We start from the raw sequence: 14,702 nt of genomic DNA on the forward strand, positions 1-14,702 counted from the left end.
TAATATTAATGTTACACTGATGCTGTTCATTGCAATGCAGCTACCTGTACAATTACCGATATGGCATAATAGTATACATGTACAGTCCAACAAACGAGATGTCCAACAGAAGGGAGAGAAGTGAAGTAGGTATCTCACTAAAAATGTATATCATGCCTGGATATGTCAAGAAATGAAAGTGCTTTAAAATGTAATAATGTCCAACCAGAGAAGTGAAGTATAATGACTGTGCAACCGGCCGGATTCCACGCTGCAATGCAAGACAATGCCGATGTCGACGCTGAATGAAATAAAATGCAAAAATGATGAATGTCCAGACATTATCAGGAAGAAAGAAAGAAGTCCGCGAGGTATCACTCCTCGCGCACGGGCGTCTCCGTCCGGAAATCTAAGCGGCTACCCTTGCGACTGACTCCTTTGAGCAGACTGAACCGCTTGAAGACTGAGTCGCGCATGCCGCCGCTCTGGCTGACCGGACTCATCAATTCAGGGCTGCGAACAGAATTGACACTGCTCCGCGTCACCGGTCGGGGGTAGTCGGTGATCGAAGGAATCGTCGACCATCCGCCCTTATGGCTGCTCACAGATGGCCGATCATCCGCAGACGTGCCATTGGTGTGGGAGGTGGTCCGACTCACGCTGTCATGCGACTTGCCTGCCGTGTCGCGAGAAGCACTTCTTGTCCGTTGCTTCTTCTGGCTCTGGCTCTCTTCAGTCGCGCTAGCGCTTATCGACAATGACGATGCGTGCTTGTGTAGCACATCGCCTAGTCGGCTCCGTCTTTTGTGATGGGTGTCTCGCGACTGAGTAGTCGTGCGGCTGTGAATGGTGGCTGCATCATCCTGGTCGACCTCCCCGTTGACGTGCTCCTCTGTGGTTGTGCCATTGGCCTTGGCATCCGACTGCGGCTTTGGGTCTTCTTGCACCGTAGACACCGAATTGCTCGCCGCGTGATTGCCGCGCTTGAAAGGGTTCATGACACTGATCCGGTGACTGACAGACTGCTTGGCAGAGTGCTTGCGACTATGGTTCTTCCGCGAAGAGCGAATCAGTTCCTGCTCGGGACTAAGCGCCCGCGACGCAGGCGGCTTCTGGCGTTCCTTGATGGACTCCGGAGTGCTACGCCGAGGCCACTGAGGCGTCTGTTCAATTTCTGCCGGACGGAGCGAAGAGATTTCCGGTCCAAATGCCTCTTCGAAACGGCGCGTCAACTCGGCTTGCGTAGCCTGATGCGCCGGGCGGTGGTACAAGGCCAGCGCTTGCTTGATAGCCAAGGCATGGTCGATGAGGGCCACTGCCAGTGCATTCTTCATTGGGTCGACCGGCTTCGGTGTCACTAGACCACCCTCTTCCTCTTCATGCGCATCAGACAAAAACGGGCGATAAGCAGCAACGCAGTTGGGGGTGGCTGCGTGAAGGTCGAGCAACTGTTCCAAAGCCTCGCTGAGGTTGTTAAAGCCCGTGTCCTCCCCGGAGGCCGCCCGACGCTGCAACATGGACAGCTCATGTGTCTTGCGCCACGTCCGTTCGAGCGCCGTATGCAAAGGCGACAGTGCAACTTCCTTCACCTCGATCACCTCGCTTCTGCGAAGGATGTTCGGGAAAGGCTCTGCAGTGGTGTAAACCGTCTTCTCAACCCACTGCTCCTTGACATCCACGTCACGAACGTGCTTTCGTAAGGTTGAGCTGAAGTGACAGGGTTCCGACACCAGAAGATGGTCTCGAACGGACTGCGGGATCTTCGATCGTTGGTAGACCGGATGATCGACGTCGCGATGGACACTGACAGGATTGATGTGCAGGTATTGGCCCTCGTAATCATGTACTTCTCCGGAAGACACGACCTGCGCAGCCGGGTGCTCCCGCTGCATACGGTCAATGAAAGAGACCATACGCTCCGTCGGTGCACACTCGATGATGAATTGCTTGTCGCGAAGAGTGGTAGGGAACCCGAGTCCCTTGTATTGCACACGGAAGTACCGCGGGAACTGCTTGCTTTCCTTTGAGATGAGATCGTAAATCTTGGCCATGGAGCCGTGTGCTCGTGAGAGCTTGGCAAAATCCACCACAATGTCTTCGTACTGCTGCGCGAGTTCCTTATAGCACACCAGTGCATGTGCCCAGGCTTTGGCGTCCTCGAAGTGTTGAATAACCGCAAAGTAAAGGGCTTCCTTTCTCTCGAAAGAAGTCTGCTCTGGGAAAGGCGGGTTGAGCAGCTCAGGCAACATCCGCTTCGGATCCCAATCATATAGATCGGCATGGAATTGAAGGGCCAGGCCGGCCTCGGTGAAGTTTCCTGCTGCGGCCTGCACCTGAGCGAGCTCGTGGACGTAGCGGATGAAGATATCTTCACGACCCATGTCTTTCATGTACTTCATCAACCGAAGAGTGTGAAGGCTCTCGGCCATCGAACCTCCCTGAGAGGCCACGAAGAGGTCAAGTAGCTCATCTACCGTCGCGATCAGAGCCTTGACCGCATTGGATAGGTCCTCGTCGTAGTCTGCGGAGCTTTCAAAGTGATCTGACAGTTCAGCGATGAATAGTTTCTGCACAACACTTTCGCTCATGTTCTTCCTCTTGAAGAGGTTATCCAAGCTGGAAATAACCTCCGTTTCGATTATAGAGAGATCCTGGTTCAGACTCCATTCGCTCAGAATCATCGTCCGTAGAATGTCGACGGCCACGTGACGTAGTCCTTCATGGACACTGAGACAAAGCTCAATTATGGGTGCTACCAGGCCAGGAACATACTGCACCTGATAGCCGCCCAACCGACTCAACCCGTACTGTTCTTTCTCCTCATCAGTGGTTTCCCAGCCGATTGATTCCCAGCTGGAGTGTAGCAAGTCCGCACCCTGTTCCCGGACATCGCCTGCGATCTTCCAGATGGCGCGTCGCTTCTGCTCGGGGTAGGTCTCCAGAGCAAGAGCATCACTTGAGACAACCTTGAGCAAAGTCATGAAGAATGTCTCCCATAGTCTCGTCTCGAACGTCTCCGCATCATCCGGGGATGGAAGGAATTTATTGGTCAAGATGGTTGCCAGATACTCCAGACTCTTGACAGTCGCCCGGTGGTTGTAGACATGAACGCTGAACCAGCTTTCAGGATACGCTTCGCAGTTGAGGATCGAAGTGTGTACTTCGAATGCCTGTGTAAGGAAACTGGAGAGCTCTAGGCCCTTCAGCCGGGGCCGCTTGGGGTTCGGTATTGTCGCCGCTCCAGCCAGAACTGCGGACAGCTCCACCAGCGCTTCGTCGAATTTTTGAGAGTGCTTGGAGGATTTCACCTGGAACGGGAACGATTTGCTGAAGAGCAAAGAAAGGTAGGTCGTCTCCTCAACACCGTCAGGGATGATGGAATAGTATGAGGACACAATCTTCGGCACGAACTCGTACAGGTACGGGTCTGGTTGCTTCAACAGCTCCGCCACGATCGCGCAACACAACCGGACCTGGTCGCGGTAGAGGTCCGATACAGAACCTGTCGCACCCCAGTAGGGTGCCAACCAGCTGATACAGCTGGACACCAGGCTCTTTCGCTCCGATCCTGATCCGAATATCTCTAGCCGTGTGTAGTGTTGGATGAGAACTAGCTTATAGAGAATCAGCATGCCCGTGACATCCTTGCATGAGTCGATGAAGCTAAGTGCGATCATGATCGCCTCATCACGACTAAGTACTTTCGAGAGCTCCGGAAGCCAGGTGTGGAAATGCTGAACCACGAGGGTTTTGTTCCCCACCATCGCAGGCGAAGGGTTTTTCATCAGGGCCTCTAGCGACTTGAAAATTGTATGCAGATCCCGGTTGAACGTCGATTGTACTCTAGTGATGCCAATACCTTCCTCTTTCTCTTTCTGCTGCAGACGGGCATTGATGATGAACTTGAGGACATGGCGTCCTACCTTGAACGTTGCACGGAGATTCCGCGACTGCTGAGCATCGGAACTGGCCTGAAGGAGACGTAGATAGCTTCTGACGAGACACGGCGTAGCGAAGGGGAAGTTGAATTGATTATCGGCGTAGTGATCAACTAACGGGCCCAAGTTGAACCGTCGGTCGTGAACAATACCAAGAACCGTCACGAGATCGTTGAAAATCAAGTCCTCGTACTCTTCATTGCCTGCATTTTCCACCAAGATCCCGAAAAGGGAGTCCAAGACGCTGCTGAGCTGCTTCACAATCTCGATCTCCGGGACAAAAAGGACACGCTTAAGGGTATCTAATACTTCGTTCACAGGTCGTTCCCTCCAGTTTAAAAGGCTGAGAATCACCTGATCCTGTGAATATTCCGTGCTGCAGAGATGTGTATCTAATCGCAGGGTAGCCAAAGGGCCGGTGATTGCCTCGTCTTTCGCTGACTCATTTTTGCCCAGCGAACTCCATGGTAGAGAGAGATAGGCTCCCTTGCCATTCTCGATATGCGACGTATACTTATCGTAGGCATGCAACAGGAGCGAATGAGGGCCGTCGCGCATGAAGGCCTGGTTGTCCCACAGTGGCATCCAGGCAAGCGCAAAGGGAAACTCGGGCGCATCTGCAATACTCATGATCAAATGCGATCCAGGAATTTGGTCGGTGGGGATGTTGAGACGAATGGTTTGGTTCCAAGGCGCACCCCGATCGGCTACTGTGGTGCGCCATGCTGTCTGTGCTGCATGGTTGGACGCGGGGAGAACGCACCGATCAACGCGCGCCCCCGACGATGTGCGGACCTCCAGAGTTAGTTGCAGGTTACGGAGTCCTGTATGCCCTGGAACCGGAATTTGACCGGATTGCGGATGCGAAAGCAGTGCTTCTGGAGGAAACGTCGCGTGGGAGATTGTCACGTAAATATCCGACCGAGGTTTTGTTGGGGCCTGAGAGAAGCCCATCCTCCTCGTCTGAACAACATTGTGCAAGGATGTGGGATTTTTCCGGACCAGGCTATCTGCGTCGGGGTCCACATAGGGGTAGAGGTGGAAATGCAGACGAGCAGCTCGTTGAGAGCGCACATACTTGCCAGTAGGGCTTGGAAGTAATGTGCGAACAACGCCATCGAAACCATCATCCCGTCCCTCTTTATCCTCGCCGTCCTCAGATGGAGACCAGATATTGATCACCTGCTCCGCGTCCTTTTCCTGACGCAGGATCTGAGAAACTTCCAGGAAACCCACTCCTACCGTCCGAAGCTGAGTCGATTCTTTAACCGGCTGGCCGCTAGACTTTTCCTTGGCACTTGCATTACTTCCAGATGACGGAGGCGGAGCTTTACTCGGCTCCTTTCCTTGTTCGGGACTTGTGATACCGCGTGGCTTCGAGGTCCACATCATACTGCGGCGAGTCCTGAGACTCCCCTTGACTGACTGGTTAATCCCATTTTGCTGCTTGGTACCAGAAGAGCTGTCCCGCGAAATAGACGTCCTCGGCTGGGCGGCGGCGCTGACGACTGATGCAGTTTCTGGGGCGCGAACCATGACGACCATGTAGAGTCTCGGGCCGTTTGCAGTGCTGTCGCCAATATCCGTGCTGCTCAAGTCGGTGAACAGCGTTTTCAGTTTGGCGCTCTGTCCCATACTTGCAAACTTCTCTGGCGAAGGGATGTCCAAGATGTACGTCTCAGAAAGGGGCGTGAGAGCTCCCGTCTCCGACTGCGAGCACAAGTAGACAGCCAACGTTACTGGCCCGGGCGCATGTCCAGAGACGGCATTGACTTCGAGCATCAAATGATGGAGCGCAGCGGCGTCTGATTGCTGCATGGGGCTGCTGTCGAGCATGCTCATTTCGGATTGTAGCCGAGCCAGTTCTACGGCCGAATCCTCCCCAGTGAGCAGACGCCCTCTCTGCTGAGGATCCCTCACAATGATCTCACCACCGAGCGCTTTGTTTCCGCGAACGAGTTTCCAGACCACTTCCTGCCGCAGCGCATCCTTCTCTTGTGCGGTGAGCACATTATACAGCAGCTGGCGCCTTGCGAAATCGAGTTCCTCGACGATCTTCGTCATCTCCTCTACCGTAACATACTGGCGGGAGAGCAATAACTGATGTAGATTAGTGGAATGCCATTCGCGTAGGCAGGAAGCAATCTCGTCGACGAGTGGCTCGGAGAGCGAGGTGGGTGTTTCATCGCCAATTTTGAGCATTGGCACAGGCGCGGCTGGTTTGGGTGCGTCGGGGTCGCGAGGGGCCACGTTGATGGGGGCGAGCGGCATCGAATTTGTCCGTAGGAAGTTCTGAGGGGAGCGCGGACTGGCTGGGCTTCCGCGCCCATCTTCGTCCAGCCTCTGGATGAAAATCTGAGACGGCTTTCCTTTTTTCGCGATTACAACGTTGGATACTTCCCCGAACGCGTGGTCATCATCTTGGAAGGAGGCCATGCTATGGCGCACATCTCCCTCCGGAACCGTGAAGGCGACACTCGACCGGTCGCCATTGGTAATTGTCTTCTCTCCATCGCCTAGCACTTCACGGATCTCGACACAATTCCGGGGAAAGATTCCAGAGAATACCCTCGCCTCAAGGGTTTGACCCTTGGAGCTTGTCAAGCCCGCCAGCAAGGACGGCGGCGCGACGAGGTACCCACGACACCATTCCCCATTGGCGCCACCTTGTTCAATTATATACAGCTCATCACCAAGCTCCAGAGGCAGATCGGCCGGGGTAGTCGGCTGAAATGGGTAGATAGCGACAGCGAAAGCGATTCGAGGCAGAGGCCGCCAGGGCATATCTGCGATCGAGGCGGCACTCCAGAGCACACCCCGCCGCGGCGTTCGTCACAATGGGCGTTCCGAGGAATGAAGGAGTACCGATGAAGCGGGGCCGAAGGGGGGAGGGGTTCAGATCTGACAGTTCCTTCTGTTGATTGATTGAGGGGCGCTACATGCAGGTATGGTATGATGAGAAAGGGAGGAATGTAGACGGGGTTTTCGAGAAGCGGAAGCGCGAATTCGAGGTGTGCCTTGCGGAATTGGTGTCTTGTTAATTGGAATAAAGGGGGATATGGAGCGACAACTAGATGACCATCACCAAATGTGCGGTTAGCGAGAGATAAATTCCAGTAAGCGAAACGTAGGCGTGCTTTGTTGGCGTGTCAAAGTTAGAGAGAGGGTCATGATAAGCGGAGGAGCAAAAGCCATCCAGGAGCGGGTGTCGCAAAGGGTCTCAGTGACCGGAACACCGCTGCAATTGGGGCCAGCGGATTCTTTAGTGAAGGTACTAGTGACCGTAGCTAAAGTAAGAACCGAGACGAGGAGAGCACCAGTAAATTGATTCCCTCCAGCTTCAGGCCTCCAACAATTTTGGTGGCAGGCCCCCTAGCAGTGGAATGGGAGTGGAGCCGAGGGAGTTGTTCACTTGGCAGGAACTGTGGAGAAGGCACACAGATGAAACGAAGGGAGGGGGGTTTAAAGGAGGAGGGGAGAGGAAGAGGAGGGAGCTTACCCAAAGCTAAAAGGGAATGTAGGAGAGGGAGGGTAGAAAGGAAGGGGGGGGGAAAGAGGAGAGATGAAATTGAATGCGTGGGAGAAGAGGGACGATAGTAAGAGCCACAGAAAAGAAGGAGGAAGGAGAGAGGAAGAAGAAGAAGAAGAAGAAGAAGAAGAAGAAGAAGAGGACTGATGATCACAGGGCCGATGATGGGATGCTTTCCATTGAGCAGGAGAGCCTGAGGATCGGGGCGGGAGGCGGAGAGGGAGGCAAGTGTTGCCAGTAACAGCCTGAGGCTAGAACATTGCTTCAAGGGTAACTCGACTAGCGATTCCCCGAGCAGGTTGATTAACGTTAATTGATCGTTATATTGGCCTCGTCATTACTGATCTCATACTTCCCAACCATCAGTAGGTCCAGAGAAAATTGAAATTGAGCTTGTCTGATACTAAATACTGTATATTCCACATATCCCGCGCCCTCCTTTTGGGGGTTGTGTCCAACATTGGTGCTTGTGCCTGGTCCATCCAGCAAACGGATCTGGCACACTATTCCAACTCATCCATGGGTCCATTTCCGACCGATCGAGTGCAAGCCAGTGAAAGTGGAGAGGAGGCTGCGTGTATCCAAGTTTCACCAGCACGTTTCCTTCCCTCGAATTTATTTTTTTTTTTTTTTTTTTTTTTTCTAGGAACGTCCACCCCGTCAGAGGAAGAGCAAAAGCAAGGGGAGACAATCCGCCCTTCCTTCCACCATTGCGGTCCGTGAACTTTCCAATAGCTGTGGGATATACTTAGACTAGAAAGTGAGTAAGACTTATACGTACTTGGGACCTGTCCATGTGTCCAGACCGGCCCCGACCGTCAATAGATGGTTGTCTTAACCCTTCTCTTATTATCTATCTTATATTTAGATGATCAACTCACTGATTATTTGTTACAAAGTAGATACTAGTTAGTTAGCTAGGCACGGAGCCAGGCTGACATGTTAATACATCCAGCACAGACCCAGCGCGTGGTCCCCCTGAATCCAGGGCTATAAAACCCAACTAAACTAACAACTAGATAAGTACTAAAAAAGGTTTGAGATGGAGTCGGAGCATCTGCCCGCTGACTGGTCTATCCGGCTGGGCCGCTAAATTGGTCTCCCTCGCTTTTCTTTTTTGAGAGGCGTTTCTCTGTCCCTCTTGGGTGATGATCTGCCGGTTGCCAGTATCGGTTCCTTCATCGTTCATCATTACTAGCTACAATGATGTAGAGTAGACTAGCTAGCTAACGTTACTCCACGCTCCGGTTATCCCCCAATATTATAGATGCCAATCTTATGGACCATCCCTTCATATACAATGGAGTTCTCTTTCCATTCTATCGCCTCACTTGAGATTCGGTACAGCGCCCGCGCTGGATCGAAATCTTCCTAACGCTGCTTCCCGTTCCTCTCTCAACGTCGTTTACTCTTTCGTCCCACCGGAGCAAATGCAGTGCGACCTTAGCAGTCAGGTTACCAATTACCTTCCTCCCCTTCATTGATCACGGGCTATAGATACATCAACTGGTATAGGTACTTAAGACAGAAAGCAAGAAGTGAAGAACACAGGGGAAAAAAAAATGCAAATATCCAACCCATGCGCCCGTCTTATGATGCGCAAAAAGAACACAAGTCCTATCATATCCACTTCATCCAGACAACCTTGCCTTTAATAGGCGGTCGTCATGATGCGGGGATAGACCCTGAAAGGGACTCTGGCCACACGAGTCAGACAAGGAAAGAGACACCGCTCTTCACCTCTGGAACATGGCAATGGCGTCCTCCTTGCGCCATTCGAGCTCCAACTGGCCTTCGTACACCGCATCAACAACGCGCCGGGTCCGATCGTACGCTTCCCCATACCGACCCTCGCACTCCCGGAGTACCTTCAACACCAAGCTCCGACTCAGGCCGGGGTCGTCCGCGTCACCGAAATGCTTCTCGACCCGCTTCCTCAACATTTCAATCCCTCGCCGAATTTCCTTGGCATCGTATGTCGCCAACACCTTCTTCGCCACCGATCGGGAGTGGCTAGGTCGGCTGGCAATATCGGCGGGGTTGATGCCCGTCGCCACTAGATTCTCCACTGACTCGATAAACTCTAGCAGCTTGCCCAGTGGTCGGTGAATGATGGAGTCGAGGTAGAGTTTCATATGCTCCTGCATGTCTTGGTGCGCCCGATCGCGCCACCGCTCCAAGACGGGGAGGCTCCGGACATCGACCTCCTCGATGTAGTGGTTCATGTTCTCAATGAGGAGAATGTGGTAGTTTAAGATTTCCTTATCTTCCGGGTCTCCCGAAGTCGCAGCCGCTCCCGTGGGTTGGCCCGGCGCCTCCTTGGCGATGAACTTGAGCGATTCCCACATGGCGCGGTTGATGCGATCGTAGGCTTCGTTTACGTTGACCCGGATGTCGTAGAACTCTTGCGAAAGCATGTTCTCCACGGCCGTGGAGAAGTGGGGGAAGACACGCATAAATGAGATCACTCCTTTGCGCTTGTTCACCTTGACCTTGGTCTCCTCGATGCCTCGAATCTGCTCGTCAACAAACCGATTGAAGAGGCCAAGCAACCGGGAATGAAGTTTTTGAAGAGAGTGGATAATAAAGTCCTGGTTGGTGTCATCAAACTCGGAGATAGCCTTCTCAATGGCCAGTAATATTCCAATTCCTTGTCTACATGATAAAGTCAGTCTGTAGTCTTTTGACAAGCGCACAGGAGTCAACTTACAGTGGGTCAGCTCTGATGGCCCAGTCCACAAGGTTTTGCATATCAGTCGGCCAAAATGCGAAAAGTTCGTCCATGATCTGCTCAACTTTCTTGGCCATCGCTCGGTCGGGATCGTGCAGCTGTTTGGAGCCGAAACTGGGTATCCTGCGCTCATCCGGAGCGCCTGACATAACCAGGTCTGGAAAGTCGACCGTTGAAAGCGAGTTGAGATGGAAGAAGTAGACGATAAAATTCTGCTCTTCCGAGATCATATGCAGGGTCTCTTGAAGCGTCCCCCCAAAAGCTTCGAATGGCTCCAGCTTGCCATGTTGCTTTTCCCCTGAGGGAAGCCTGAGACCTGCTGCAGCTCTAATGGTCTTGCCTCGTCGCACTGTGAGTTTGCGCGCCGCCATGGTGATTCCTTCAGACTCCTTCTCCTTCTCTTGGTGAGTAAAGAGGAGTTCCTGCTCCTCTCCACTAGGCTTCCTCGCCGCCTTCTTCCAAGCCAGGTTGTTGTCTCGGAAATCATTTTGGTAAGGGTGTTTGGCCTGCTGTTCATACAGGTTGATGAGCGCGTGCCACTCCCCAGAACTAACTTCCCGAGCGAAGAGGATTACAGCATGATACTGCCACAATTCACGACGGCAGTAGCCACGGGCTTCGCTGTCGAGCTTCAGGGGGTCCTGTTGACCATTGGCAGCCGCATCAATCCTCTTTTGTTCCGCAACCTTGTATGCAATAGCCATGAATTGCTTCAGTCGTTGCAAGAACACACGAGCATGTGTGCGGTACTCTTCCTTCTTTTCTTTAATCGCACGCATTTGGCCGATTTCTGTGTCGGCATACACGCCCAGGCTGCCATGGTCTCCAGCCGCATCGGCAAGCCGCCTCTTGTTATGCCAGATGTCAGAATCAATCATCAACATCGCTTTGTACAACGTAGATAAGGCGAGTTCGGTGTCTCGGAGGCCATCGGGATTGCTTAATGACGACTCCTTCAAGGCACGAACGTCGTCTGAGGAAATGGAAAGAGTCTTGAGTAGGTTTTGTAGCTCGTTCTGAAGCAATTTTTGATTGGCTGTTTGCACCTGCAGACCCTGGGATTGTGTTTCGATATAAGCCACGTCATCGTTGAGAGTCTGTTACCTCCGTTAGCATACAACCGAAGTGGCCGAGGCGATGGAATAGGGCCAGGAAAGGCCTGCAAACTTACGTTGAGCTCATGGGAATACAAGGTAAGGAGATTGTCCAGTTCTTCACATTCCACGATCGTCTTGTCGATAAGTTTTGCAAGTTGGTCGATCTTGCCCTCCTGCTGTTCGAGGTTACCAAGCCAGCTGGTAGCCTCTACACGGCCAATCTCTCGGCGGATGTCTGCCTCCAAATCTTCAATCTTCTTTTCGTCTCCTAGTCGTCCGTTCCAGCCTAGGTCAGTCAAGATATCGTCAAAGTCAATGCCACGCCCTTCAAGAACACTAGGGTTGAGTCCGAGCGCTTGACAGTACTTGATCGTGTTATCCTCATGACGCCTGCGGCGACGATCATGGGGCGAAGGAGACACGGATCTCGATCTTTCTGTATCAACTTTTACAGAAGCTCTTGATGTATCTCTTGGCTCTGCGAGTACCTCAGTCGAACCAACCGTAGGTTCTTCGGGCGCAGGTTGAGTCACTTCAACTGCGGGTGGCTCCATCCTGGGGGGTTCGGCAGGAGGCTGCACAGCTGGCGCTGCTGGCGGTGCCAGTGGCGCTGGCGGTTGCACCTCCTTCTCAGGGGATGAAGATACAACTGGGGGAGTCTCTGCTTCCGGTGTCGCAGGAGAAGTCACCGTATTCTCGCTGTTAGTCCGAAGCAAGAACGGAGCAGGCACCACGCTGGTAATCCCATCCGGCTCATCAGCGGCAGCCTTCTGCTTTTTCGCAGCTGCTAGAAGCCTCTCACCAGCACCACCAGGCCTCGGCTTGAAGGCTCCATGAGCAGTGGCAGCTTTGCGGAATGCGCTTGCAACATCCTTAGTCTGCTTCTTCTTGATCATCGGGCCAAGCCCAGGACGGTGTGCATCGGGATCATTCTCTTCCACAGGCTCAGTGGCCTCCAGATCACTAGGAGGCGGTGGTACTGCAGCTGCAGCAGTCTCTGCTATCGGCTGAATCGGCTCTGGATCCTTTGTCAAAACTGGCAGTGTCGGAGCTGTGGGCACCGGCGCCTCAGCAGACTCGACGGTTGGTGGGGGTTTGCTAAATCCTGAAGAGCCTGGCGTGAGTGCTGCTGGAACCTCGACGGCGGGGGTATTGATGGAATTACTCGGGGGCTCAGGCTCCTGTCGCTCTGCTCGTGCGGGCGAGCCAATGGGCTTTTCGGCTGCTTCCCTCAAGGGCGATCTGGGACCCACGCTACTACCCGGACTATGCATGAAAGTGAGATTTTCTCCAGAAACCGACCCAGGTGTAGTCGGACGAAGACCGTCTGTACTGCGGCTGGGATGGAGATCCTGGGTACGAAGCGTAGGTCTGGACTCAGGACCTTTCCGCCCGTCGCGTGAGGATGGTGGTCGGGAGTCAGGGAGGGGACTCCCCGACCTGGCGTCTTCAAAATTGCCATTCGACCGTTCCCGCTGACCAGCAACAGGAGCGGCCTGCAAACTAGAGGGATAGTCCCTATTCCTCGGTTCCGGGGGAGATATTATGGGCACCTTGGGCACTCTGGGATCCGCGGCAAGACGTTCGGCTGCACGAGGAGGTGGCTGTTCGCGCTGGTCAGGAGGCATTGGCGGGGCGTGTTGAGGCGGACTAAACGGAGGAGTACCGCTTTTACCAGACTGGCCAGTAGACGGTCTCCCCATCTGATCACGACTTCTTTGCGCTCGTAGGGCATGTTCCTCAGATGGTGGTGGCGGTGGTCGTCGTGGTCCATCGCGACTGGGCGCACGGCTAGAATATGGTGACTGAGGCCGGCTGCCTTGTGAAGAGGGAGGCCGCGGGGGAGGCAGGGTCACTTCGGGACGCGGAGGACCAGGAGGAGGGCCTTTAGGAGCTGGCGGACCTGCAGCCGATGCACCAGCAAGCAGCTGTTGTTCACGCTCATCGAAGCCGATCAGGGTCGGTACCTTGCCGCCAGTGTATTTTCGGTAGATCTTAACAAGGCTGCCTATGAAAAAATCCTTCTCTTTGGAGGTCCGTGCATGCCAATAGTAAGGCTTTCCAACAGTGACGATGAATCCAACATTGGCAGCCCACTGCTTGTGTTGTTGTTCTAACGGCGTGCTCGGGACCAAGGCGTTGTAAGACTGGATGGAGGAGAGGTCATCCAACATCCATGTCTTGCCGATAGAGAACGAGCCATCATTGTTCTCGCGCGCCTTGTGCATGCGCACTCTTCCTGACCGTCTCACAGCGACAATGATCACACGAGGTTTCTTGTTCTCGGGCGGCGAATTGGGTGGAGCGGGGGTGGACGGGTATGCCGCATCTTCCAAAATGCGGACATGTGTTATGTAGGACTCGACCACTAGAAGGAAGGAGTAAGGGAAATAAGTCAACACCGGACACCTTTTTAGGAGAGGAGCGCGAGAGAAATGTTCATACACGAGCCATCGCTGTCTTTCTTGCCAAAACAGCTATGAATGATCCGCCGCTTCTCATCCTCGAATTTCTCGGCCCTCGACATCGAGGCATCCCCGGGGCCGGCGTTACCGCCATTGCGACTATCACCAGCTCGACGAGGATCTCTTTGAGGGGGCATCTCGCCAAGCGGGGGACCCCGCATGCGGTCACGACTACTCATGGTTGCTAATCGATCTTCGAAAGCCTGGATCACTCAGGAGGTGTTCGGGGATCAAGTGGACATGATCGGGAAGACGGGGGCAGGGATCACACGGGGCGCGCGCCGTGGGCGAGGACTGGGATGGTCAGTCAATCGATAGGCTCCAACGAGCAAGATCGTGATTCATTCAAAAAGCAAGTAGATCGGTAGAAGGCGACGCCATACACGATTTGGCGCAGAACCGAGTTCCAAAACCGACGGAAGGTGGAGGAGGAGGAGGGAACCAGAGAGGTGGGATTAGGTCATTCCTTAGCCACTAAGCTACCGTTAACTTGGGAGGGTGTGAGAGCATGGGCTGGCGGCTGCGGATACGGCACGGAACTTAGTCTCGGCGGAGGTGGCAGTGGTTGCGATGCAATTGTAGACACACTCCTCACTAGAGTCGATGATGCGAAAAGGAGGGCTAGCTGTATGCTAAAATGGTTGACTGTAGTTCTGCAATTAGGAGAGTTACAGAGGTTGCTCCTGAGTAGATCCCCTAAATGCCATCCGACACCATTCAGGCTCGTACAACATAATTATGTAATCACATAGAGGCGTTTGCATTAAGCGGGCACGATCCACTCCGGTTGCCTGTGCATAAGCAACTGTCTAACTGTCATGCAGGGTGGTCGAGTCCAATTTTGGATCCAGTTTACCCTCACCTCTCGTATCAAGGAATCAATTGCGAGAATTGCCCATCCGCAGTACTGAGTCTAAAATGCTTCATATATAGGTATCTAAGATACTAATGATGGTAGCAAGC

At 53.5% G+C, this 14,702-nt stretch overlaps 2 protein-coding genes across 2 annotated transcripts; both read right to left on the reverse strand.

Moving 5' to 3' along the window:
• Nucleotide 1: 1 nt before the first annotated feature.
• BO87DRAFT_226794 (guanine nucleotide exchange factor DCK1) lies at nucleotides 2-6,880 on the reverse strand. Its single transcript, XM_025618727.1, has one exon. It carries the CDS (start codon nucleotides 6,699-6,701, stop codon nucleotides 354-356), a length of 6,348 nt encoding a protein of 2,115 aa, XP_025482093.1. The 5' UTR covers nucleotides 6,702-6,880; the 3' UTR covers nucleotides 2-353.
• A 2,302-nt stretch (nucleotides 6,881-9,182) lies between these two features.
• Nucleotides 9,183-13,918, reverse strand: BO87DRAFT_394893 (GTP-Rho binding exocyst subunit SEC3; the record flags this gene model as incomplete). Its single annotated transcript, XM_025625153.1, has 4 exons — nucleotides 9,183-10,101; nucleotides 10,157-11,274; nucleotides 11,349-13,642; nucleotides 13,720-13,918. The coding sequence occupies 4 exons, from the start codon at nucleotides 13,916-13,918 to the stop codon at nucleotides 9,183-9,185; spliced, it is 4,530 nt and encodes a 1,509-aa protein (XP_025482094.1).
• Nucleotides 13,919-14,702: the final 784 nt, after the last annotated feature.

The sequence above is a fragment of the Aspergillus neoniger genome, assembly GCF_003184625.1.
Source record: "Aspergillus neoniger CBS 115656 unplaced genomic scaffold BO87scaffold_8, whole genome shotgun sequence".
NCBI classification, from domain to species: domain Eukaryota; kingdom Fungi; phylum Ascomycota; class Eurotiomycetes; order Eurotiales; family Aspergillaceae; genus Aspergillus; species Aspergillus neoniger.